Source organism: Lepidochelys kempii, chromosome 17, assembly GCF_965140285.1.
Source record: "Lepidochelys kempii isolate rLepKem1 chromosome 17, rLepKem1.hap1, whole genome shotgun sequence".
Taxonomy (NCBI): Eukaryota; Metazoa; Chordata; order Testudines; family Cheloniidae; genus Lepidochelys; species Lepidochelys kempii.
The window spans coordinates 8,785,651-8,813,458 of record NC_136396.1 but is presented as its reverse complement, the minus strand read 5'-3'; the positions used below and the strand labels follow the sequence as shown (position 1 = coordinate 8,813,458).

The window sequence follows — 27,808 nt, the reverse complement described above, 5'->3', positions numbered from 1 at the left end:
GATGCCCCCTCTGTCTCCTGTATTATACTTCGATCGAAGTAGGTGACAGCCCTTAGCTTGAAAGGCAGCAGGAATGTAAATCACTTTGGCAACTGTTCTATCTTCTCTCATCAAGTTTTTTTTCTCTAGGCTTTAATAGCTTAGTACATAGTCATTTTAAAATTATTATTATTATAATCACTCCCTATCCTGTTTCACTTTTTTATTTTATTTTTTTTTTTAATTTCTGGGACTTATCTTTTCAGTTTAATCTATTAATTTCTGTTCTTATTTCACTTTGCAGACTATTTGCCGATTTCACAAGACATAATTTTTATCAACTAGTTCTTAAAGATGCATAACAAATTAATCGGGGTTTACTACAGTGCTAATGAGAGAAAGAGACAGACAGAGACAGCCTGGGTGGTCCATGTTTAATATCAATGTCCACTGAAAAAATGCTGCTCTTACTGGCTGGTTTGATTGACTGGACTTATTTTTTTTTTATTATTATTATTATTATTTTTAAAGGCTCCATATCCTCACTGCTTGAGTTTGCTTTTTCTTATTTTTGTTTCCTCTGCTTTATATGAGTTTTTAATGCCCACACGGAATGTAACTCACAAAGAGAATGGAGGCGGGCGTTAGTTGACGTTATAAAGGCATGACTTCTCACAAACTTTGTAGAAATAATTTATTAGGGAAATGGAAATTATGATGAAGTCCTATAAAAAGCCCCCGAACTGAAATGTTGATGCTTTTTGATATACAGCATATTTAGTATCAGTAAAAGTCATCATTATCATGCAGGAGGGCTGGTAACATATAGCTAAGATTATTGGGCAAGCCAGACAACTGAATCTAATTATTCAAAGTATTATGATCATGTATCCGTGAAAATTTAATCTGTGAAGTTGGCAATTGCATGATTATTACTTATTTGTTTTTACAGATCTTTCAGTAGTTGAAATTCTAATAACTGAGAGTTCTGTTTTGAAAACAGAAAAGTTTGACTATGGTGATGTCACCCTGAAAGTGTTCATCAAAGTAAGCTGTGGGTAATTAGAGGCTACCAAACACCCCACCCCCCACCTCCAAAACAAACACTAAATCATCCCATTCTTCCACACATAGGAAAAAAATAATGAAATAACCACCTTCAAAGCTCTTAGACAGTTCCCTGTCTTGGAATAGGCTATGCTTTCCGAAGTTCAGATGCTGTCGTCACTTTTACCTCCAGGCTTCACTTGTAAACCACTGGCAGAATTAAAGTTCTAGCAAGAACAGCAGGAACTGAGCTGCCAGCATGAGCTGTAGTGCACCTCTTAACCTTTAACCTCTGCACAAATATATGAAGTGTTTTATACGTCTTCCCATTATTGGCTTTGTTTCTAACAGAACTAAGTTCTGAGCTGTATGGTTGAAAGCACACGTTGCATTTAAATTCTCCTTTTTATTAAAAAAAAAGTGCTTCTAACAATTTTATAAGTTTGTGAGAAGTAAATTGCATGCTTACAGTAGAACTGTAATGCATTTTAATGTTTGTTAATCCACTTGTTTAAAATGTCCGTGTCCAAGGCTCTACATACACACCTATGCTGTTCTTTTCATTAAAGATGCTTGATGTAATAATTGGTTAGTTTCCTTTTTATTCTTCTGCTTTTTTAAAATCTGTATGGCTTTTTTATTATTTTGTTTTGGTTTTGCTATGAATTGCTTTGCTTTTGTGAACTTTTCCTAGTGTGCATGATTTGCAAACATTTCGGCTATTGTCAATTTTCTCATTTTGTAAATAGTTCATCTGTGCTTTTTTTTTTAATTACTTTTTTTTCCTGTAAGCAACTGAGGTAGAAAAAAAAACAATAATAAATCGTTTACAATGGACAAGCTGTGTTGCTGCTCTCTTAGCTTGCAGTTTCATATTTTGGTTTGGACATACCAAATAACCAGTACCAATGACAATTTAATAAAAGAATAAAAAGATCATCACTTGAAGTGTGTGACCCACTGTTTGAAGAACTCACGGAGTGAATATTGCATATTAGATATGTTTACAGCAGAGATGATAAAAAGAGAAAGACACATTTATAGTGTTGGTGAAGAATACCTACATGTTAAAGCAGCATTATTCTTATAAAGTCTGATTCTGCACCATTAACTTCAATGGACTTTGTGCCATCGATAGCAGTGGGGTGAGGATCAGATCCATACGCTGTTTGTGAACTCTTTTGCACTAATGAGGAGAGATCTGTTTTTGGAGTGAAACACATTTAAATATTAAAAGAAAATAAATAACAGCCCTGTCATCATTTAAAAAAAGACTACCCTAGGTGGGAGCACAAGAGTTGCCCCGTGCAGAGCCCTTTGCAGATCAATACCTGTGACTCCTCCTTGGACGTTTGTAATTGAAATGTGTTTCTTTACCGGAATTATATTTTTCTCCATTATAGTCATGGTGGATTGTCATTGCAGGGTTTTGACTGTTGGAATTATTTCTTGGGGTTTTTAATTATTTTTTTCAGCACAGTGAAGTGTTTAGATATGGGGGGAGGGGAGAAGCAAATATTTATATGAACTTTTCAGAGAAAAGAAAAATGTATTTACTTATTATTTATATTGCAGTAGTGCCTAGGAGGCCCAATCATGGACCAAGTCCCCATTGCGCTAGGCGCTGTACTACCACAGAACAAAAAGAGGAGTCCCTGCCCCCAAATAGCTGACAATCTAAGATAACTTTTAGGTTTTCCATTATTGACAGTATTTTTAAAAATATGATTTTAAATCTGAAAGCCTTAGTTTAATTTCTTCCATGGTAGCTACTCAAAACCACGTTACCTAGAAGCCTACTTAGTCTGTGAGTAACTGGTGTAGAAAAGCAATATTCATATAACCGTAACTATCCCATATGCTTGACAGGTAATATAAAGGGCTACATTGTGGATTTGGGGGTGGGGAGGAGGAGAGTTGGGGGTGTCAGGAAGGGGGTAATTTTTGTAATAATATAATTTAAGGCTCTGTTTGAGAATTTCAGAGAGGAAGAAGGAGGGTCGAGAAATAGTTAAAATATTTACCAACTTATGATGTGAAAAAGAAAATGCCAAAAACCTGCAAGATTTATTCCCCCCCCCCACGACAGCTCTTCACCCCTCACTCTGTTGTGTGCTCCTCACAAGAAATCTACAGTGGGGACCAGCATTTGATTGAGGAGAAGGGAATATATTTGTAGTCTGAATGCATGGCACAAGATAAACATTTAGTTTTAGCTAGATATTATAGCTAGATAATGTCCTTGTAAAAGAGGGGGAGGGGAGCACCATTCACAATTTCTGAGAGTAAATGTTGTTCAACTCTGAGGGCCAGATCATCCGCTGGTGTAAACTAGCCTAACACACCTCAGCTGGTGCAAGTCAGCGTAGTTCCACTGATCTGGTCCTAAATGCATTCTGCTAAAGATGTACATGGCATTTTAAAGACCCAAGACGAGATTCTCATTTACACTAAGGCCACTCTACACTTCTCTGGCAGCGTAACAGTGCTTTAAAGTGGGAGTAAATTATATTCACACTTGGCCCCCTTACCCTGACAGTGTTGTATGGAGGGGGCTTTAGTCATGTCCCCAGTAGTTGAGCCATGTTGGAAGCAGTAACAAAGCTTGTCACAGTGTGATATTTTAATGACCTTAATTTTTTTTTTTCATAAAAGTAAACCTGTCCTTGGCATTCTGTGGTTCAAAGTATTGTGGCTGGGTAAACACAAGTCACGTTAGTAAATTGTTTAAACTTGTTATGGTAAGAAATGCAAAACAAAGTTAGAGCTGTTTCTCACTCTTCCTTCTAGCCCTTCCCATACTGCTTAAACACTGATCTAATCCTTCCAGCACTGCATGCCTTTGTTCACCTAAAAAATGCTGGTGGCGTCTGCATGGTGTAAAATGATTTACAAAGAACTTATTAAATCTACCAGAGTAAGCTTAATTATCATTCTTCAAACCTTTCAGTTTTAATTTCCATCAATGAAAGCGAATGGCAGACTGGACTCTTCCCCCACATATACACATACAAATTAATTTGAAAGTTTGCATGTCTTTCACCTGGGATGAGACGCTGAAGTGCATGCATGCAGGATACATGTGCTTCCCATGAGCAGGGAACCCTTAAAAATGTAGGTAATAAAGTAAAAAATTAATATTTCAGTGCACATAAACCACTAACCATGAAATACCCCATTAAGTTCTGCTTTCTTGGCCGATAGTTTGGTGTTTTTTTTGTCGCAGGAAAAATTTTTACCTAGGTTTTAACCCCAATGTAAATACTGTAAGTAGTACTTTCCTTATCCGTACTAGGATCTGTTTTGAATATTATATTTCTAGATAGCCTTGTGGTAATAAGCACTTCCCATTCGGCCTGTCATTCATAAATGCAAATTATATTGTATACACATGCACACACATCCATCTAATAGTCTGTGGAGAAGACAGACAGATGGAAAGCACCACATGAAACAGTTTATCATTCCACTTAATGCACTACTAGATACCATGGTGATGGGTGCAGGTTAAGGAACTGAGTAGAATTCTTAGAACAGGTTAATAAAGAACCAGAAACTGAGCCAGTCACTCAGAAAGGTGCAATCCCCTGACGCCCAGCAGAAGCCCTTTGTATTCTTAGGATGTTTTAGTGCAGAAGAATCTAATTTTCACTTGTACAGGCAAGAGGAATGGTCTGACCTAAAAAATATTACCATGGCCAATAAATTGAGGATGGGATTTTCAGAAGCAATCGGTGTTGGTCCAACTTTGCTCCCACTGGGGTCAATGGTAAAACTCCCATTGATTTCAGTGGCAACAGAGTTAGGCCAACACTGAGCACTTCCAAAGTTTCCAGCCCCTGGAAGTTTCTGGTAGGACCCTTTGCCAGCATAATAACTTCCACGCAGTTTTCCGAACCTCCCACATAAGTGCTTGTGAAGGTTTCCCTAAATGTCATGTCTTAATAAAGTTTCAAAATTTACAAATGTTTTATATATGGATGCCTTAAAAGCCACTCGATAGAAAATGTCCCAAAGCAGTAAAGAACCTCTCAAAATCATTGAGTTTGTGAGGGCTGTTAAAACATTCCATGAGGTCAGACCTCCCAGTGGTTGTCTGTCCTCAAGGAATCTATCTCCTGGTTAGGTTCTAACTGTTCCACCGATCCATGACCCAGATGTTGAGACTGCTATCAGAGAGAGACAGGGTCATTGCCCTGAAAATGAGCAGTCCCAGGTGGAGGGGAAAAACTAGCCTATCTATTTCGTACTGTAGCTGTGTTGTTTGAATGTGAACTGGCCTCTCTGGGTTTCACAACTTCAGTGCAGTAGCAGAGAGCGCTCTTAAATAGTAGCTTTGGCTCCTAATAGGCCTCAGCTATAGCAAATGGAAAATTTAATGGAAATAATTATTCACAGGAGCAAAGAGGCATAAAGAAAACGCTCATGTATAGCAGAAATCATGGATAACCCTATAGAAAAAGCAATGTAATCAAATTATGCTGATTCTGATATGTCTAAACCCTACCCTCTAAAGTTAGTTGTAATAGACTGAATAGCATGCAAATGCTCATATAAATATTAAAATACAGATTTAAAATGTAACCTCATGTAATAAGCGGAGCCAGTCAAAAATGAGAATTTTTTTTACAAAAATGTTCACAAAAATTTTTCCCCTTCTTTGCATTGGACAATTTTGAAATTACAAATTTTTCAATCTGTTCAAGTAATAAGATTTCAAATCGGGCAGTTACATTTTACGTTACCTCCCAGGAAACCTTTTTCAGGACCTATAATATGCAGACCACTCACTGGCACTGTACAGGTTTAAAGACCAAGCACTAGGACTCTCTAACCTGACCTCCTGTATAGCACAGGCCCCACCATTTCACCCTGCGATTCCTGCAGTGAAGAGAATTATTCTTTTGTAATATGTAAGTGAACTCTGTTGAACCCAGTAATGTGTGGCTGAACTAGATGTTATCTTTTAGAAAGGCATCGATCTCGATTTATGGCCTTCAGATGACAGAGATTTTACCATCTCTTGGTAATCTGGTCAAATGGTTAATTGTCCTCTGTTAAAATGCATCTTATTTTCAATGTGGTTTTTGTCTAACTTCAGCTTCCAGTCATTGGCTCTTGTTAGGCCTTTGCTAAATTCAAGAGATGTATACTGGAGCTAATACTGGAGATCTTCCCCTTTGTAGCACGTATACGTAGAGTTGGAGAATGTTTTTTTATAAGCTAAATGTTTAAACAAAGAAGCTTGTCTTTTCGGTACCTTTTGAAGCAATTGAAATGAGGTCTGAAGCATTGGTGCCACTTGGCTGCACTTGAAAAATATGCTTTAATGCTATTCCCTTCAACCCCTTCCTTGTTCAGTCAACAACGGGTGGCCAGAATTCAGAACTTGCATGCTATAATGGCAAGCCTGAATGCGGTGACATCCCTCCCCCTACAATGATAGTTTCATTGATCAATTGTGTTTATTAAAAATGTATGATAATGCCTGGCCTCTAGGTTTAAAATGAGAAATGTTTCCATCAAACACATCAGTTTAGTACTGAATGGAATTAGTCCCTCTTAGAACATGATTTAGTTTAAAGTCCCTTTCACCTACGTCGGCTGAAGGCTATAATTCTGTCTGTTTCACTAGTTACTATTAGGGGTCTCCCCATTATAAATCAAGGTAAAGCATTGCATGCTGGGAACTGTAGCATCTATGGACCACATATGGATTAACAAGGCAGTTGGTGGCCACATTACAGAAATCTGTGGGATGTTCATTAAACTGCTTTAGGCCATGAACATTGTAAAAACAGAATGAAAATAAAATAGCTACAAGCGTTAGGTTTCTTTAAAAAAAATAATTTTTCTTAGAACAAACCATTTGCCTTTAAGAAGTTTGCCAGTTCTGTATGGTGAAATAATTGCAAGGGGTTATTACACTTGAGAAGACACAACAATAATTTGCAGACAAATAAGCAGCTTTGTCTCACTGATGCATAAAGTAATTACTGGACAAAAGTGCATCATTCCCATTTTAAAAGCCATCACCCAAGAGCCGTAAACAGCTGAAAAATGGATCTTTTACAGGACATAAATCGGAAGTGCCAAATTTTAAATTAACTGTATTTGGGTTTTATCATTTTTGTCCAAGTTTCAGAAGAGAAATATTGTTCATAACAACACTCATCTGCAAACACACACATGCTGTGTGAACTCCATTACTGGTGTCTGAGGTTGAGAATTCTCCTACAAAATCTTGCCATATGCCATAATACACTTTACATAGTGGGGGACTGTGCCTTGAACAACATGATGGGCTGTTTAATGAGGTTCCCATTATGCATGATGTGCTTTATCTGAAGTTCACTAATTTCCTGACCTGGTGAAACAGATTTTAATAAGCTTGATATAACGCTGCATTTTAAGACAAAGGGAAACACTTAATGTGGCAGTCACACTAAAGAACTCTGAGCAGACTTGTAGACATTAAAGATGTTAATAGGATTGATCAGAAGCTCAGGAAAAGAATTTTCCATTTCCCTGAAGGCCCGCCTTGTAACTTCTTGTTTGTTCACCTCTATTTGGCATTTTAAAGACTGGGCTGCCCCATTTCTTTAAAAAGTATATTGGTTTTACCTTCAAGATACTATAAAATTTGCTCAGACATAATGTAGATGATTATATGTGTGACATTTACAGACTTTTAGAACTTTGGGTGGAATCTTCATTCAAACTCAAGCAAACTAATTAACATAAAATATTTTGTTGTAAATGCTTTGGTAGAACCGAGATCTTTCATCGCCTTTATATAAATGTTGATTTCTCTGGGATTTTTTCTTTCTCTCTAAACACTGTATGTTGGGTGTTTTTGTTAAACTTAGATGTGAGGGTTTTTTTAAGGGGGAATTGAGAGAAAGACGGTAGAAAAGTTAGGGTTGTAAATATAGGGGGTAGGGGATATTGTCTATTTGGCATAGCCTTCCTCTGCACATGCACACAACTAAACATGACAGTTGCACAGAATACCCCCAAAACGTTTCATACTGGGATGCTGCGTGGTTTTGAATCAGAACCTTTCGAAATTAAACCTAAAGGTCCCACAAAAAGGATAACTGGCTAATGAAAAGAATAATGCAAGAGAGAATCCATTTAGAATGACAGCTGTGAGCCTTTTAAAGCTTTTCTGTGCTGATCAAAGCTACGGCTAACATTGTTTGAAAAGAGGATATCAGTTCTCCCCCTCCACCTTCTTTCCTACTCAACCTATAGCAAATTTTGAATTCTAGATTTCACACTTTTTTTTTTTTAAGATCAACGAACATGATCTCTACTTTTTTCTATCTAACTCACATTTAAAACAGCATATTCTAAGAAGCAAGAAAGAGTTTTTGGTATAAAATGAAGTGTTTTAAATGGTGAAGGGGAATACATTCAGAATTGGTGCTGTCTCCTCTTCTCCCTCCTGCTTCCCCCCCCCACCACCCTCCAAAAAAATCTACAGTCCCTTCTGGAGATCCCTGTTTGGAAACATTCATGACTTCATGAATGTTCACACAGTGCAGTGTATGTATGTATAAATGCTGCCTACCTGTCCACAAGTTATTATTTAACATTTAAATTGTAATAGCACCTAGAGGTCTCAATCCTCATTGTGCTAGGTGCTGTGCATACAGGAAATCACAGTCACTGCCTCAAAGAATTTAGAGTCCGAAATACATATTTGTTTGCTAGGCTTAATTCTCTGGGCATGTTTAATGTATCCTCAGTGTTGCCAACTCTCATTATTTTATCAAAAGTCTTGTGATATTTGTTGTTTTTCCTGAAACCCCAGTAATTATTTGAGAGTCTCATCTTTCATATTAAATAAAAGAAATTTCTAGTCTGGTGGTGGTGAAGAAAAGCTGACCCAAGTGCAGACCAAACACTCAGAAAACAGTAAACAAATTTTAAAAAAAACCCACACTTTGAGGAAAAAAAACAAAAAAAACAACTAATCTCATGATATTTTTTGAGGCCTGACTCATTATTTTTGAATGTTTGGGGTTGGCAATACCATGTGCTTTTTAATGTTTTAACGTTACCCCCTTTAAAAAGAGTGACTCGTGAAAGTAAAGCAAATCCTCAGTTACTTGGTTAAAAATTCCGGTCCTCGTTTTTGGCTGTGCTGACACCCATGACTCTAGCTTAATCTGCAGGGGCTCTGCACCTCTGAAAACCAGACCTGAATCTTCTAATTATTTCTCTGCTCTCTTACCAAGGAAAAGAGGAACATTTGTGGAACTGGGAGACAGGGTTTGTGCTAGAGAGTTTGAGGCCCTAGTCAGAGCATCTGTTCCTTCCTTTGTCTAGAAGCTGGCTTTTCCAGGGATACTGTAAGGCTAGAGCTGCATTGGGGCCATAGTCCCTAGGACCCTAATACCAAAATCAGTGCTGAGGGATGGCCAGGCTGGAGGTGTGACAATAGGGAGCATCTAATGGCTGCTGCTCTCACTCCGAACTATGGATAGGCACTATCCTGGTGGAGATGCCCTTGAAAATTCAGCACCATAGGTGGCTGCCTTGGGGACCTAACCCTAACAGCAGCCCTGAATGGAGAAGAGTATGCTGTCCTGTTAGGCCTACCACATCCTTAGAAAAAGGTACTATGGTATCTTATGGTATTTAAGAGCAATAGGATTGTAATCCTTTTATTCTTTAGAGCAGTGGTTCTTAACCTGGGGTGCACGCACCCCCCGGGGGTGCGAGATGCCCTTTCTGGGGGTGCGAGACAGCCAGATTTTTTTAAGAAGGTAAATCATCAAAAACACACATTAAGCACAGGCACGTAAGTACAACTACTTTCTTTCATCAAACCTATGTATTTATTAACATGATACATTTTTTAACGATTACTGTAATATACAAACAAAAAATATACCTAGGTTTAAAGAACTAACCTACTTCAACGATTTTTTATAAGGGGTGCGAGACCATATTTTGAGAACCAAAAAGGGTGCAGGCTGCAGTAAAGGTTAAGAACCACTGCTTTAGAGGGTTCATTCACCAGCGTTTTTTGACTACTTCTTTCCTGCATCTCTTATCCCCTAGCAATGGAACCATGCCTCAGCAGTAGGTCTCCTTTGTAATGAGTTGGTTTATGCTGCTCACTCTGTTTCTTGAGCCCATCTCTGCAAAGTCCTTATGGGGTTTCCCTCTTCTCATTTCACACATGCCGATGTTACTCTCCCCTGGACTGTACTATTTATTATATTACAGTAGTGCCAAGAGGCCCCAACCCCATTGTGCTGAATGTGGAACAAAGAGACATAAAGAGAAATCTATGGCCAACAAAGTTAAGGACAATATGAAGGTTTTTTTAATATATTAGGAACAAAAAGAATCCTAACCATGGTCCCTTATTAGATGGAAATGGTTGAATTATCAATAATAATGCAGAAAAGGCAGATGTGTTCAATGAATATTAAAGTTCTGTACTGCGGGGTGGGGGGAATGGATGATGTAGTCTCATCATATGGTGATAACACTTCCATTCCAGTCGTATCTCATGAGAATATTAAACAGCAGCTACAAAAGTTAGACATTTTAAAAACAGCAGGTCCCGATAACTTGCATTCAGGAGTTTTAAAAGAGCTGTCTGAGGAGCTCACTGTACAGTTATGTTCATTTTCAATAAGCTTTGGAACACTAGGAAAGTTACAGAAGACAGGAAGAACACTCATGTTGTGCCAGTATTTTAAAAGGATAAATAGGATGATTCGAGTCGTTATAGGCCTGTCAGTTTGACATCAGTCCCGAGCAAGATGATGGAGCTGCTGGTACAGGACTTGATCAATAAAGAATTAAAGGAGGGTAATGTAATTAATGATCAACACTGGCTAATGGAAAATTAATTGTCAAATTTAATATCTTTTTTTATGAAATTACGAGTTTGGTTGATAAAAATAATAGTTTTGAGGTAACATACTTAGACTTCTGTAAGGCCTTTGACTTGCTACTGCACAACATTTTGATTAAAAAACTAGAATAGTAAACAATTAACATGGTACACATTAACTGGATTACAGACTGATAGCTCTCAAAATGTAATTGTAAATGGGAAATCATCATCGAGTGGATGTGTTTCTAGTGAGGTCCCTCAGGGACTGGTTTTTGGTCCTGTTATTTAACATTTTTATCAATGACTTGGAAGAAAACATAAAATCATCACTGATAAAGTTTGCAGATGACCCAAAAATTGGGGGAGTGGTTAGTAAATGAGGAGGACAGGTCACTGATACAGAGCAATATGGACTTCTCGCTAAACTGAGCACAAACAAAAATCAATATGCATTTTAATACGGCTCAATGTAAATATGTGCACATCTAGGAGCAAAGAACATAGGCCGTGCTTACAGAATGTGCTGGGGGAGACTCTCTCCTGGGAAGCAGTGACTCTGAAAGAGTCAGCTGTGGCCAAAATGGCTGAGGGGATCCTTGGACGCGTACACAGGGGAATGGAGTAAAGGGGTTATTTTACTCCTGTACTGGAACTGCCATGTCCACTTCTGGTGCCCACAGTTCAAGAGGGATGTTGAAAAATTGGAGAGGGTTCAAAGAAGAGCCACAAGAAAGATCAAAGGATTAGAAAACCTTTAGAGTTTTCTAACTGCCTTAGAGTGATAGACTCAAGGAGCTCCATTTATTTAGCTTAAGGGGTGACTTGATTATAGTCTGTTATAGTCTGGGGAATAAATACTTGAAAATGGGGCTCTTCAATCTGGCAGAGAAAGGTAGAATACTATCTAGTGGCTGGAAGTTGAAGCTAGAGAAATTCAGACTGGAAATAAGGTGTAAAATGTTACAGTGAGGATAATTAACCATTGGAACAATTTACCAAAGGTTGTGGTGGATTCACCATCACTGATCCTTTTTAAATCAAGATTGGATGTTTTTCTAAAAGATCTGTTCCAGTAATTATTTTGGGGGAGTTCTCTGGCCTGGGTTATACAGGAAGTAAGCCTAGATGATCACAATGATCCCTTCTGGCCTTGGAATCTATGAATAGATGAGACCGACAAAAGCCAGGAGAAATGGGGTGGTGGTATCCCCATTTTTCAGACAGGCTAAACTGACGCACAGAGAAACTGTGATTTGCCCAAGTTCACACTGGAAGTCTGTGATACAGCCAGGAACTCAACCCAGGCCTCCTGAGTTCCAGCCCTGGGCACAAGACGATCCTTCCTTCCTTTATGCTGAGGGTGCTGAGTGGTTCTTTGTCTCTGGTGTAACTCTGAGTGTAACTCTGTAACTTTGGCTCTGGTTAGCCAACTCAGGCAGCTCTGGAGGATCTCTTCTATAGCCTACTCCTTCCCGCACAATTGGTGCAGCCATACGTCCTCCGCTACAAGAAACAGGAAGGGGTGTGGGAGGATGTCGCCATAGTTGACTGTGTTTATTGCTGAATTATGCTGGGTGCCACAGTCTGATGCTTCCACAGCCCTGCCTTCAGGGGTCCCCCAACCAGGCAAGTCAAATTCTCACCAGCAAGCTCAGCCCTCCAGACCCTAGCAGTCACACATACAAGAGGCTTTTCTTATATTTTTTTCAGACTCCACTCCTGTGTTTGTCATTGTGCTGATGCTGTCGCTCTGCACAAGCCGTTTCATAGTTCAGAAGATACTCTCAGTAACAGTAATTGTTTGAACTTCTTCTATAGCACATTTCAGCTGAGGATCTGAGAGCACTTTTCAGGCACTAATTCATCAAGTCTCTCGACATATTTCTGAGGTGGGCAAGGATCCTTATCTCCATTTTGCATATGGGTAAACTGAGGCACAGAGAGGTTAAGTGGCTTGCCCAAGGCCACACACTGAGTCAGTATCAGAGAATGGAATTCCTGAGTCTGTCTGATGATCTAACCGCTGGACCATGCCTCTCTCATGACCTTTAACAGGTGCCGATGTCTTAGCACTATTATCTACTAACATGCGCCTTTGGAAGAACGATGTGTAACCCACAGGTCAGTGTATGCTATGTGCTTGGTTGACACCAGGCATTGAACCAGGGATCTCCAGGGCTGAAAGCATTAGCCTAAAGAGCCGAAAAACTCTGAAGCTGGGGGCTCTAACAGACTTGCATCATCTGTAGATCAGCCACAAAGGGGGAAGGAGGAGATACAATGCACTCTGACCAGTGGGTTACCCTGGACAGAGGAAGATTGTCCTGAGCAAGCTCTCAAACAGGGAGCTGTAACAGAATCACATCCTTTGTGGGTTGGGCAGGGGGGGCCATGAACCTGCTGTGCCGTGTCTGTGTTAGTTTTGTATCCAAAGAACTGGCAGAGAGGTGGCTGTTTAGACAGATTTAAAATGGTGTTGTCAGAGAGGGAGAAACTCAGAAGCCTTCACCTAGGGCGCTGATGTCTAGCGTGGCACTAACTGGGTTGTAAGTAATGTAACAATGAATTAAATAGGTTTTGGTTCACTAATGAGTCTGCTGGTCTCAGTGCTGGGTATGTTGACCGGGTCATTGAGAATAGTTTGCTCCTGCTCTGTTTTGCCCGTCCTCCCTCAGTCTCAGACCTGCCCGCTTTGTGCAGAGCGTATCAAGCTCCTGTTGTTTTCAGAGGCCTGGGATCCATCCAGGACTATGCCTGCCAGGCTATTTGACACAAGCAGGCTGTATTATGATGTGAGGGTGAGGTTTCAGGTGGAACAACCTAGTTGCTCAGGGATGCACACTGGGAAGGGATCAGGCTGCTCCTAAACACAGGGCCTTTCAATGCATAGCACTGACTTTTTATGCATGCTCAGTAAAGATCTCTCTTAGAATCTGCATGCCTGCTGCATCACTCTTTGCTAATGAAAGCTGGGCATGGCACTTCCCCTGCGATGAATTTCATTTGAGCTCCAGCCTGGAAGGAAGCTTTCTGTGCAGGTACAAGTAGGTGTAATCTGCAGTTTACAGCCAGGAGTTGCTGCCTGCTGGTCCAGGCAGGGCTTTAACCACCCTCCCTTTCTTTATGGCTTGACAGGGATATGTGGGGGAAAGTTGTTGTTGGGTGGTTGTTTTTTTCTTAACCCAGCACACGGTGAAGAAGGTTGAGCACCTCTTACATAATATGCAACATCCCCATCATCTCATTTCTCTGATGGAACCTCTGGATGCAGGTTTCTTATTTTATTCTGTGGTTTTGTTTCTGCTTTGCAGCCAGAGTCCGCAGGTGTTTACTTGCTACGGTCTGCTCTGAAATAGCTTTCTTGCAATCCCCCATACCTCGTCCAAGCTTAATCAGTCTCTTGCATTAACTAAGTCAGTGCAAGCTCTCTTTGAAGGAGCTGAGATGCATTTTTCCATCTTACTAGTATTTTCTCAACTTGTAGTTATTCCAGTCACTGACTGCTAGTGACTACCCAGGTTGGGGCCTTTGGAAGGCATTTGAAAAGGGGTGGAAGGGAGGAGGAGGAGTTATCTTTAATGTCTGCTTAGTTCACCCTTCCCATTCTGTTAGCATGTCGATGCTGACTGCAGTTCAATGGAACTGAACACTGGTGTAAGGCTCTTTCAGGTGGCCAGTATGCACAGCATGACTATTGGGAACGGAGCCCAATGACGGTGTTTGCACAAGGCTGGAGGAAGAAGCAGTGAAATTCCATTATGTGAGTAGAGGGCATGTGTACTAGGCTTTCATAGAACTTCATCTGTAGATTTCCACGCTTGTTACAAAGCAAGGGGTAAGTATTTTACACACGAGGAAAGTGAGGCATGAGAGGTGAAGTGATTTGCCCATGGTCACGTGTTGGTCAGTGGCAGGGGCAGGAAATAGACCCCATGTCTCCTGACTCTCGCCCCAGTGTTTTCTCCATGCCACCTCCTCTGGGCAATAGTCACTATTTCTACTTGAAATGTCAAGTAGATTTTTCTTTTTGATTGAGCCCTCTTGGTCCCTCCCCCACTCTAATGCCTGCTCTGCTCTTTCGTTCTCTGTAGTGTAGCCCTTCAATTAGTAGCAAGGCTGCTTCTGGGATCTGGGAGGAAGTGGGCTGCTGGAGCTGCAATTAACTGGATGTATTAGTTGACACAGCTGTGTTGAATGTGCATCGGCGGGTAGCTCTCCCCTTCCAGCCTTTTGCCCAAACACTCGCCATTTCTCCCTTCCTCCCCCCGCCCCCATTCCAACAAAGACATCCTGAAACTTTTGCTATCCTCCTCCTCCTCAAATCTGTCATGGAATTTAAGGGATTTCAGGGGTGGGGGGAAAGGCAGGTAGCGGATTTTCAGTTGAAATTCCAAACCGAAATCTTCTGTGCTTAACAAGCCACACAGGGTTGGTGTTTAACTAATGCAGAATAATTTATCGGTTGCCTATTCTGAGCCTTAATGTGAGGTTCCTGCTGTTCTATGCACTCGCTGCCCCTTTTACGACCAGTCTCATTCCGCTCTTCCCACCAGTTTTGAGAATCTCTTCATAGGAGCTCCTCCAGGAAAAGTGCAGTAGAGGGTGTTAAGGGTTGGTCAGCACAGCCAGCCGCCAACAGTTTGAGACTGCATGAACAGAAGAGGGGTGCGCTGGAATTATAGGTGAATATTTTATTTCCCGTTTATCGTGGCTGGAAGTGCTAAATTCTTACCCAAGTTGCCATATGATCAACGGCCAGATCTTGATTATATCTCCCCTTTCTTGGTTTGGTTGTAACTGAAGTCTTGATTCACTCCTTGTTGGGAAGCAGTGGGGAAACGGGGCAAAGTCTTTCCTTCCTCTAACTATGAGAAGAGCAGTTGTGGCAGTGAGGGTGCAAAATGGAGCCAAACACACATGATGGATGAAATGTTCCCATTCTCAAACAGCCATGGCTCTCTGCAAAGTGGGATGAGGCAAATTCCATGCTTCATGTCAGGGCTTTGCACTGGCTCTTTAAATTCAGCATCCCATCCTTTGGTTATGTGTCACCCACTTGATTTCTCTCCAGACTTATTTGTGTGTTGGAAAAAACACTTGCATGTAGACAGCCACTCACTAAAATTGTGACCTTAGGGCATCGTAGTTAAAAACAGATGTGTCCTTGTTCTCCCACATGAGGCTGTTTCAGTATTTAAAGTGAAACTAGTGATGCAGGAAGCAGAAAAATTTATCTGTGAAAAATTGAACTCCAAATATTCATGTTAGCTTTTTCTGAGTAATAAGGCAGCATGAAATTGATCTGAATCCTCAGGGCTTTCTTGGACAGCATTTGAGCCCCTTTCAAAACATTTATTGTAAAATATCTGCTAATTGGAATGCCTAAATCCACTTTAGTCCTTTGGAACAGCTTAGGCGTCTTGTTTTCTCTAGGCAGTTATAAGCAAAGGATACACAAAGAAGGACAGGGATCATTTCTGCAGGAAGGGGACAAATATGATGAGTAATTGAGCTCTTCCCTCCTCCTTTTTGATTTTTCAGTTGGCATAGTGATGGCTCTAGATAACGGTGGCTATTCAGAGCAAGAAGGGCTGGTGCTGCTTTCCCTTCTACGATGCAGTGTGGCCTTCACCTTGGATCTCATCCAAAGTCCATTGAAGTCAATGGAAAGACTCCTGTTGACTTCAAAGGGCTTTGGTTCAGGGCCTGTTGCTGGATGCGGTTGGCTCGGAGCTGGCCTGTTTATTGCTTAAGCCCTATCAGATGCCAGCTGGCTCCAGGTGGACTCCTCTGCCCCACTCAGCTCAGCATGTCTTTTGCTTCACAGATTTTGGTCACAGGGTTCCTCCCTCCCCCAGCTTCGACTGCAGTTGCCCTGTTCTCTTCCGTCTCTCTGTGCTGCCCCCTCTCCCCCCACCGGAATGGCAGCAGGTGTCAGGTTACTAAGGCTGCCGATGCCAGGTGTTCCCATGTCCCAGATGAGATGCTGGGCCCCTGGAACAGCCCGCAACGGCATCTGCTGAGCAGGCAGCCAGGACACCCCCTTGGCCTCCCCACTTGCTGCTCCCCCTGCTGGATCCAAGTGAAGAAGAAGGGAACAGGATCAGAAGCGGAAGGGGCCCAATTCTGGCTCAAGGCTCTCCTTGTTCACAGGCATTGGTGACACTCCCCCCTCCCCGACACCTTCATCCAGGTCCCAGTCATCCCATGGAGCCTCCACCCCAGCCCCAAACACCCTCCTGTTTATCTCCAGGAAAAGGTTATGAGGCCAGTTCGCAGTCATTGCCTTCACCTGTGGAAAGAGATGGGTCTTACACTTCATGCTATAGGCGTGTAGGACAGCTCCTGATCTCCACTGACAAGCAGTTCCAGAACCCAGTATTTTCCACGCATATGCTTTGGGCCCCTGGGAGTTTTTCCCTAGGCTCCATCCATGTCTAGATCCCCACTGATCATAAGTTGCAGAGCGATAGGTGGTCTCTCTCTGTAGCCAAATTTTAGCCCTCTACATATAGAACATCCCTTTGGGACACTATGGCCCATGCTGTTTTAAACCCCAGGAGTCAGGGAAAGTTACTAACCTGCTATAATGTAGAGAAATACCTTTGCCGAAGTATTTGTCTAAAAAACAGTTTCTATTGGATGCATGAAGATGGGGGTGGAGAGGCAGAGGTGTTGCATACGCCTGCCTCTCCACTAATGAGTCACAGTAGTGAGTAGTAGCTCAGTAGGATGGTGGTGGGTGGGTCATGCCTCACTTCCCATGTGTGAGTACCTATGGCACTAGATCACCTGGGCACAGTGAATATAAGTGCAAGAGAAATATCATATGATACCTAGGATGGGAGGGTTGATCATTCTGTCAATATAAATGATGTTCTCTAAAGTCTGACTCAGCAGTGCGGGGACACCCCTTTACATAGTGCTGAGGGAGTCATAATGCTTTACTGAGCAGGCTGGGAACCAGGAGACCTGGGTTTTATTCCCAGCTCTGCTACTGACTCTCTGTGTGACCTTTGGCAAGTCACTTAGGGTACTCTGAGGTACGGAGAAGCTATCTGTAAAATGGAGATAGTGCTATTTAGCCACCTTTGTAAAGCTCACTTTGAGACCTAAGGGTGAAAAATATTATGTAAATAACTAGAATAATAATAATAATTATTATTATTATTATTACAGCTTCAATGTAGTGTGCAAATATTAACCATGTTAATGTGAAGCCTGGCAAATCTATTTTCAGTAGGCGGCATTGATTCAAGGCTTGTGGGCTGAGGGAGCTAGTCTCTCTGGGTCAGGATTGGTAACCATGTTTTCCAAATCCTGGTTATTAATCAGTCCCCCCTTCTCCTCCCAACCCTTCCACCCCCACCCCCCCCACACTTCTAACCGTCCTCTCGCCCTGCCCCAAATACTCGCCCACACACAGGGGCAGAATTTCCCTAACAGCGCTTGAGTTGATCAGATTCTATTTCAGTTGTTTGGAACTCAGTGTCATGTGGAGGCTTTTCCCCGAGATTTGGGATAACAAATTCCTTTCTGTGAGCTAATTTTTCACACACCTGTCCAAAGCACACTCTGGAGTAGAATAATGCGTCTTTTGTTCAGGGTCTTTCTGTTGGTTTCCTTCTCCACCTCCATTATTTCATTCTTCTTTTGCATAGTAATGCTTTTTTGCCCTTCGTTTGAAGTAAATACCGGGAGTCCCTGGCACTTGAGCAAGAGAAATATGCTTTCAGGCTCTGTTTCTGACGCTGTCTTTGAAGGAGGTTTCACTGTCGGGGGCGCACACTGGAAGGAGGCAGAGGCATATTATAATATGGAAAATCCAAGTCTCATCTGAACCTCTGGGGCACCTTAGGGAGCCCACAAAGCCTGCAGTTGACAGGTTGCCTGTGAATTTTCACATTCACTATGGACCTGTCTGGAATGGGATGTGGGAATGTGAAGGATGCTGCTTTCTGGGCAAGTTGGTTGGCTGTGCATCATCTTAGACGGAGAAGGGGATTTCTTTGGGAGAATGGGGACACCTTCTCCCCCCCAACTGTTTGAAGCTGGCCCTGTGTGTTCCATCAGGCCCTGGGGAATTTCGCTAATTGACTGATTGGTCCAAGTCTGGATAAGGGTTTGGGTTTGGGCTTGTTTCTAATGGGAAGAGAATATGGTTCCAGAGACTTGCCTCTGACCTGCCAGAAATTTTCCCCCCGGAAGAGTGAATTCCATTTTGTAACAGCGAGCTCTGGCTAAGAGGAAAGTAGAGACTGGCAGGATACTGAGGCTTCTGCCTGTACCTGGGGGCCCGTTTACACTACCGCAGCAAAACTATGGCACTGTATAGGGGTTTTCCATCTATGGAGTTAATCCACCTCCCTGAGCAGCGGTAGCTAGGTTGACAGAAGCATTCTTTGGTTGACTTAGCTGCATCTATGCAGGGTTTAGGTTGTCACTCAGGAGGGTGAATTTTACGTAGCTATGTCAATCTAAATTTTAACTGTAGACCAGGCCTCAATCCGGGTTAGGGGGGTAGAGGAGACTTAGGCTTTTGACCCTATCACCCCAAATAAATCCTGCCGGGTGTCTTACTCTTCAGTGTTTGTAACAATTCAGCATCATAATGAGAGCAAACAGGCTTGTGTCAGTGTTGAATAATAACTTGATTTGCTGTGTTTGTGCACATGTTCTGTATTTTGGGAACAGCCTCAGACAATAGCCTGAGGTAGCTGTGCATATATTTACATAGACTTTTTTTTCCCCCCCTAACAGCCCTATTACCGTATTTAAATGCAAGTATGTCTTTTTTAATTGATGTTTTAAAGTAGCTTAGAGTCACTCTCGCCTAGCTGTTCTTTGTTCAGTTTTTCCCCTGGTTACGTGTAGCTGGGATGATAGTACTAGAGTTAGTGGGCTTGTAGTTTGCTGATTTATCTGGAACTCTTTCTCTCTCTGTCTCTCTCTCTAGTTTGTTCTGCTCTCTTCTGCTGTCTCAACTGCTTCTTTAAAGTCGCAGTTGTTTTTCTGTGGTCTCTTCAGTGTGGCACAGAAGCTGTGTTCCCTGACAAGTTTGCCCCGTCTTGGGTCGTCAAAACTAATAGCAGCAGCTGGAATTCTGCAAAGACCAGGAACCCTTCAGAGCCTCTTGCTGTCCTTTGCAGCAAGGGCATCTGGTGTTTTTGTTGATCACCTTTTCCCCTGTCTTTGCTTACTTAAAAATAAATAAATCCAGTGTCTCTGGCAGATTTTTTAAAATGAATTAAATTAGAAACCACAGTGTTGCTAGTGCGCAGCCCATTTTTTTGCAGTTTCACAGCATCAGGGTATGGTACCTGAAATTCCTTGATCTGCTGCTGTTTTGCTTTAGAAAGCTGCTTTTTTTTTTTAAATGCATCCAAGTGAAAATTTTTTACTTTATCCCAGCAAACCTGTGTTCTTGAAACAAGGACCTCCCTGTAATTTTGATTACTGTCTTGTCTGTAAATCAGCATATTGCTTTCCTCTTGCAAATAAGCAAAGAATAAAATAAATAAATGTATCCTTACTGTTCTGCAAAACTGATCTGAGCCCTAACAGTTTGAAAGCAAGAAGATATAAACCACATCCTACAAGCTGTCTCTGTGAATTTATTCACTCCAGTATCTTGCCTTTAAAACTTGCAGTGGCTCAGAAGACCTATGCACAGGATAAAAAGGCATCATCAGAGCATGCAGCCATTGAAATTCATTGCAGAGGATTTAGGGCAGGATTTTCAAAAGAAGGCCACAGGTGCTTCAATTTTGCATGCCCAAGTAGGCACACCATAAAGGAACCTGATTTTCAGAGGCTCAGCTCTGTCAGTAAATCAGGCTCTCTTAAGGTTCCTCAAGTCAGACCCCCCCCCTTTTGAAAAGAGGACCATAATTGACCATAGTTGCCCCCAAAAGTGCTACAGTATTTTGCCCCTCCCCCTCCCCTTTTTTTTGTTTGCTTGATTGATTTGGTTACACCTGCTTTTCATTGGATTTTTCCCTTTACCCTTCTCCTTCTTTCCGTGGCTAGGTTTTCCGGCAGCAGCCTATGGACCAGTAGCAGCAGCAGCGGTGGCGGCAGCAAGAGGATCAGGTAGGGGGGCCGGTGGAAGAGGCTGCTACATGGCATACCCTCAGAATGCAGGGGAAGGTAAAAGCTCTGTTGGCATTCTATGTGGCTGCAGCTGTCCATCATTACTCTGATTTTCCTCACACTTATCCTGGGGACCTGAAAAAAAAACCACACACACACACTACAAGCAGAGGCCACGAGGCCTGGAGCACCTTACACGAGGTTTACATAAGAACTGGCAAACCCAGGGTAGTGGGGTTTTTTTGGTATCGTTCATTTATTTATTTTTAAATTAAAGATCCTAAAGGACCAAAAAAAAAAAAGTTTTCATTTCTCATGTGAAGTTTGCACTGGGTTAACAATGCAGCATTTGCTCTCTGCCGTTAATGCTCCAATGGCTGCGAGATCAAACCACACCACCCAGATTTGTGCCCTGAATGATTGCCCCCAGTAAGATATCATGGCAAGGTGTCCTATGGATTTATTTTTAAAAATACCTTTCCTGGCCCCACCTCCCAACAAAATAGTATTCTTTCCCCTGGAACTAGCTGGTTACCAGGATGGTAATTTACTAGCACAGAGCTTCCTGTTAACCTGGAGACAAAAGCCATCTGCTACAGTAGATTAGAAGAGATCCTAAAATGTTCATATATGCACTCAAGATCTGCTTTCCTTTGAACTCTAATTGGGGTGGTACAGCTGTAAATGCTGCCTGAAGTACAGGCAATCAATAAACGTTACCTGGAGCCAAATCAAAGTGGCCCGGCTGAAAGCACATGTATTGTTGGTTTCCAAAGTATCGTTTTTAATTTTCCTGCCATTCAAAGCTTAGTTTTTGTTTCTCAGACTGCTCCTCTTGTTACCTACTGCAAACTGCTGCCTAAGCTTCATGAGAAATGTTAAAGCTTTTCTCTCTGTCCTTCCAAACGCTTTTTTTTCCCCCCTTAAGGGAAATAAATAAATAGTTACCAATTACAGTTATTACCCTAGAATTTCAATGTAGGGAAACATGTGAATTAGCGCTTTGCTTAAGTAATTAAATGTTCAGTACAGTCATGAGTGGGCTGTTAACTTACCAGCACACCCTGTTCTGTGTCTGCATACTATCCTGTGTCTTGATTGTACAGTGGTGACTGAACACATTTTATAAACCCTGAGCAAGAGCAAAGGGTATAGTGATGCCTTCTCAGTAGATTTACCTGCTCTCACAGGTACATTCAACATTTATGTATGATCCTGTGAATTCATCTTACCATTTGTTCTTGCTAATGATGAAGGGACATCTAGGGAGGCAGGGAGTTTTGAGAAAACGTTCTTGCTACCTGGCATTCAACTCCCCAGCCGCTTCAGTGCGGTGTTGCTCAACATTGTACACATAAGACACGCAGCAAAGAATGTTTCCAGCTTACTCACAATTTGATCCTAGAGTAGAGGTTTTCAGTGAGCTGTGTGGAACTTCTACGCTGGTTAGCTAGGCTCTTAAAATAAATAAATAAATAAAAAATAAAAGGAAAAGGAAAAGGAAAAAAAAAAAAGCTACTGAGGACTAATACCCAAATATGCATTGAGTGAGACCCTAATTCTGTGGAGTCCAAAGTAAGATGTCAGGAGAACTCCGTTCCATGCAAACTGGCACTGCTTGCGGGGCTACAAAGGATCATCTGTACCAGTTTTATTTTGTGGCATGTGGAGAAAGCCTAAGGGGTGACTTGCCAGACAGCTGTGGGAATATTTTTCCTTCTCTTTCTTTCTCCCTCCTCCCTTTCTTTAAAGGGAAGAAAAATTGATTTCACCTATTAATTGAGGAAAATGGACTTAATTGTCACTGTCTCTTCCTCGTGTTTTGCCCTTCAGGTTTTGTTTTAAGTACTAACAGACCTGGTGAGTTGCCCCTTAGCAAGGCGCAGAGGGTTTGGCTAGATTAACGTTGCTTCCATTATTACTATTTTTTTAATCAGAGTGCTTTTGGTTCGCCATTACAGTTGAACTGAGCATCAATCAATTCTGTGCCTGAAATCATTTGGGGTTTTTTTAGTGTGGGTTTTTTTTTAATTTTATTATTTTTATTTGAACGTGCAATACGAAACTAAATCTAACCCTAAATTAACACCACCCTTCCTGGCAAGTTTAAAGAGCAGTATGGAGTTTGGAAATGCCTTTCAAGTCTCAAAATTGTATGCATGCCCCAAAACAAACAAACAAAACTCACCCGTAATCTCAAGGAGGAAGAAAGAGATTGTCAAACTTCTTAAACTAGAGGCTGTTTACATTTGTAGTGAAATGTGTTCTATGGAACGATGGTGTTTTATTTGCAGTCATTTCCATCTAAAGAGAGTTGTTGAACAGGGCATCTTGGGCTTGTCACTTTCATACAGCAATGGTAGTGAATTGTATTCAGGAGCAATGGAGTATGATAAATATCATTTTACAGTGTATGGGCCCGATTCATTACAAGAAAAATGTTTTTGCAAATGTGCACAATCCCCTCATATGCTTTTATGATTAAAAATGCAGAATGCAGCATGACTGGCACTCATTGGCTTCCTTTTGTTGTCAGTCTGAGTAAAGTCAAAGAGAACGAATGGACAACAGAAACACGCCCCTCCCCTCCTCCCCCCGTTCCCCACTATTCCACTGCACATTATTGGGGCGGTTCTATTTGTGCTGCCCTGGCATACCTTCTCTGTGAATAAATCAGAGCTCCACTTTCCACTGATGCCAATTCCTTTGAAAATTCAGGCCATGATCCTGAAAACACTTAAGCATGTGCTTAACTTTACTCCCATGAGTAGTTTCATTGATTTCAAGGGGGCTTTTTACAGCAGTAAAGCTAAGCACATACATAAATGTTTGCGGGATCAGAGCTTAAGTGCACTCCCAAAACTTTCATGTTCACTTCAATGCATTTTTTATATAGCTACCTTTTTGGACATGAATCTTGGAACATTTCTAGTGCCAGATTTTTGCGAAGAACTCCGCACCAACAGCTCCCATTCAGACACCTAAACAAAGTGGCAAGATTTACAGAAGTGTTTTGTGCTCAGCAGCTCCCAGCATTCCCAGTAAAAGACTGGCCACTTTATTTAGGGAGTTGAACTCTTTCAAAAATATGGAACATAAGCAAACTAAGATCTGTTCAGCACCCAAAATGCATGCACACTTCCAGGCAAGACTTTGTCTAATGCATTTCTAAAACCCCATCACCGTGTTGTCTGGGCATTGATGACCTCTGTGTAACCTAAGATGGTGTTCTTACATGTACTGTGTAAAATTTGCATGTTTGCTTAATAATCATCAAAGGAATATGCCTAGATTATTTCAGCCTGGGGTGCAGTTAGCTTGCATGTCAGCTGTGTTAATGTCATGAACCTATTTTGGTCAGTAATCATTTTTGTGATTCTGCACATTGTGGGCTTCTGTTTCCTTTTCTCCCTTTTTCTTTCTTTTTTTAAATTTTTTTGTCATATTTCTGCTTGTGGGAATACAACCACCAATTACTATTATTAGATGGAATAAGGTCTGATACCAATTGCAACAGTAGCTCCTGTGATCAGTAGAAAGGGACATTTCCCTGTGTTTGTGTTCAGTGTCATTCATAAATTCACACTTGCTAAACTCTTCTCCCAGACTGGGAGGTTTATGCTTTGATGCGTCCCTTTATAAATCACGCACCCAACCAACAGCCCCATGTAGAAGCAATGGGTGAAATTTTTCTAAACTGACTTAGATTTAGCCACACGGTTTCCCATTCACTTCCGTGGGACCTGTGTGGCTAAATCCTCTAGTTGGCTTTGATAACCTCATCCCTCCTTGTATTTTTTTTTAATGAATTGGGACCTGGGCCATGTAAAATTAGCAAGCTTGAAAGTCTGAATGCTGCAAACTCCTCCTAGACAATTTCACTATCAGTGTCACGTTTCTTTTAATTTCACCTGGCATATTTTGAGCGCAATCATTTTTGTCTTGTAAGTGCTGTTTAAAAAAAAGGGAAAACAGAGGGATAGAAAACATTTTTATCTTACACTTGGGAGGGGGGATTAATTTGGAAGAAAAAAACCCCCCAAAACGGAAAACAAAATAAAATTTGGCAGAAAGTTGTTGGGTTCCCCCCCCCCCACCAGATAGTCTTAGTGTGTTCCCCAGCTTCTTAGTGTTAACTATTCCTCCCTGATGAGTGGAGAATAAAATAATAATACAACAGACCTGATTCTTCACTGCTTGACGGTGCAGTCATTCAAAGTGGGGGCAAAAACATAAGCAAATCAGAAGGGCAACATTTTACACCCACTCTGCCCAGTATAAACGATGACAAGAGGTATAAAGCAGAGAAGGCTCAGGACTCTCTTGTGGTTTGAAGCTAAGGACATATACCTCTTTCCCCCCTCCCCCAACCCTTAACACCTTGCCAGTCTCCAACTGCAAATGCTGCCTTTGATCCCTGAGCCCCCAACAACCCCTTACTGTACTTTATACTTGCCAGCTATAACAAATCTAGTAACGTGAGCTACTGACCTTGATGGTGAGTGTGAGCAGTTATGTTTTTGTTGTTTTCTCTCTTGCTTGGTTGGGGCTGCTGTGAGAGAGGGTGTCTCTGAGGCATTCTTTCCGGCCTCTCTTACACTCGGACGTGCACACCTCCTCTCAAACACTCTTCTGAGCGCGCTCAGCGGGAAGGTTTGTCCACACCTATTAATCCTCTCTCAGTGTCCAGCTTCTTGTTAGTAGCAGCTGGTTGCATGTTTTTTGCTTGTTCAGATGAAACGGTTCAAGAAACAACTCATATCAACTCTTGAGAAATGTCTCTTTTTTTTTTTGTACACTTTCTTTTTATGTTTTTATTAATTTCCCTTACTTAAAAAAAAAACAAAACACCTGTCGTACCGTAAAACATTTCACATCTCCCCTTGCCTGTTCTTAGAGTGTATGTATCTGTGGGACTGAACTAAATGCATGCACTGTAGTAGTCGTCCTGGTAGCAGTAGATGTAGTTGTAGAACATGCATTGTTGAGTTGATATAGATATCATCAACTTGAAATAGTGTGTCCGTCAAAAGCATAGCATTGGTTTGATTGGAAGAGTAGGGCTGTCAAGAAACCAGTGTACTCCTAAAGGCTTGGATCCATAGTACTGTATTTGTTAAACCCCATTATCTGAATTTATAAACTGAACATGGCTGTAGCTAACCTACATCCTTTCCCACCACAAGAACTCACACATACTCTTATGTTGATAGTAAATTTACCTTATTTTTCAAATTAAAAATCCTGGGAATTAGATCTTTGAATATAAATATGTTCTGTTGTTTTAGTTTGTATTAGAAAATTAAGGTTTTGTTTTAAATCATTTGTAATCATGATTTGCTCATTAATCCCTCAACTGTCTGCATTAGCCCATAGAATCATTCTTTGCAGGTCTTAAATTGTTTGTGCAAAATGCAAACCACCCCATAAGATAGCTAAATAATATAATGTATGTAAAACAGCTTTCTACCAGACTCTCCTGAGACACAAGGGAATTGTTTTTAGGTCATAAACCTCAAATCTTGTTATGCAACAGACTCTGTGCTAGTCATGGTTTGTATTCATTGCCATGTCGCTGGGCTTAAGGGAACATTTTTAAATTAAGATTTAACATTTCATAAATACCAGCATTAGGAGAAAAAGACAAGTTCATCATCTTTGCCATTGAGCCAACAAATGTCTTTGCTTTTTGCACCCAGTTTTATGCACTTAACTTTTTTAATTGTTTTCAAAATGAATCAGCAGTGAATAGATTTAACAGCTAGTAATTCAAGTCCTGAATTACACTTTTTTTTCATTTTAGTTTGTTGTTTGTCAGAAAATGTCCTGCTGGGAGTAGAAAAATTCCCCTACAGTGCTCATACTCCCCCCATCTCCCTCCAATAGAATTAGGAGCTCTTCCTGTGGCCTAAATGTTAGTTTTGAGCACATTCATAGCCTACAGAGTGTGTTCAATGTAGTCTTCAGGACACTTATCTCAGCAAATGTTATTGAAAGAAACAAAGTATCTGGAATGTGCTTTCCAGATGCAATTAAGAATCTGTATTTGCTCCTTACCTCTGATAGAGCAAAATAAATTAGCCAAAGAACTTTTTGGATGTAGTTGACACAATCACAATCCTATAGACATCTGTACTGTCTGCTGGATGCATGGTGCACAAGATTTCCCTTTTTGCTAGTGAAGAGTTGCAACACTTATACATCAAAGGGAGAGACGGGAATAATTTACCCCATAGATTTCAATCTGTTGCAGAGATGTGGGGACCCACTGTTTAATGTGCAAGACATGGTGAAATGAGGAATGTATCTAAAAGTTAGCTGAGCGGCAAATTGCAGAGGGTGTAGAAATCCATGTCTTACACTTAAATAAGGTGCACTAAAAATATTTAGTCTTGTCATTAAGCACTGATTGTGTTAGCAAATTATAGTAATAAAATAGTGGGACAACAGTTGGTCTGTGTGCGTGGAATGAGGGAAATCTAGATCAACATGCCGAAATGTCATAAGGACCAACAGCTGAACAATCTAATGATGAACCAACTTGGAATTTAAACTGCCGATTTAGGATATTTTCCTTTGGTGTGACAGCTCAAATGGACTGCACTCCTTTTTTTATTTTACTATATAAAAATACATAAAATTTAATCCAAGCCATGTAATCTGAAAAACCAGAATTTAACAAGCAGACCACCTGGGAAAAGGAAGCAGGCTGAAATTTCTCACTCCACTGGAACATCCAGTAATTACTTGACAGAGGCTGGCAACTGGAACACTCTGCAGAGTTGATGCATCTAAAAATTAGCAGCTGGTCAAGATTTTTATCCT

General features: G+C 41.1%; 1 protein-coding gene across 13 annotated transcripts in view; it reads left to right on the top strand.

The window, feature by feature from the left end:
• The window catches only part of MSI2 (musashi RNA binding protein 2), a 377,475-nt gene that overhangs the window by 316,773 nt on the left and 32,894 nt on the right, over window positions 1–27,808 (top strand). For 7 of the 13 annotated variants that reach the window (XM_073315753.2, XM_073315752.2, XM_073315757.2 and 4 more), the window contains one exon: window positions 20,921–21,040. The exons of 1 other annotated variant lie outside the window; for it this stretch is intronic. In XM_073315753.2, coding sequence (XP_073171854.2) covers window positions 20,921–21,040 — 120 coding nt within the window. Of the gene's footprint in view, window positions 1–283; window positions 1,867–20,920; window positions 21,041–27,808 lie in introns of those variants that run through there. 5 more of the 13 variants (XM_073315763.2, XM_073315758.2, XM_073315762.2 and 2 more) reach the window with 2 other exon arrangements.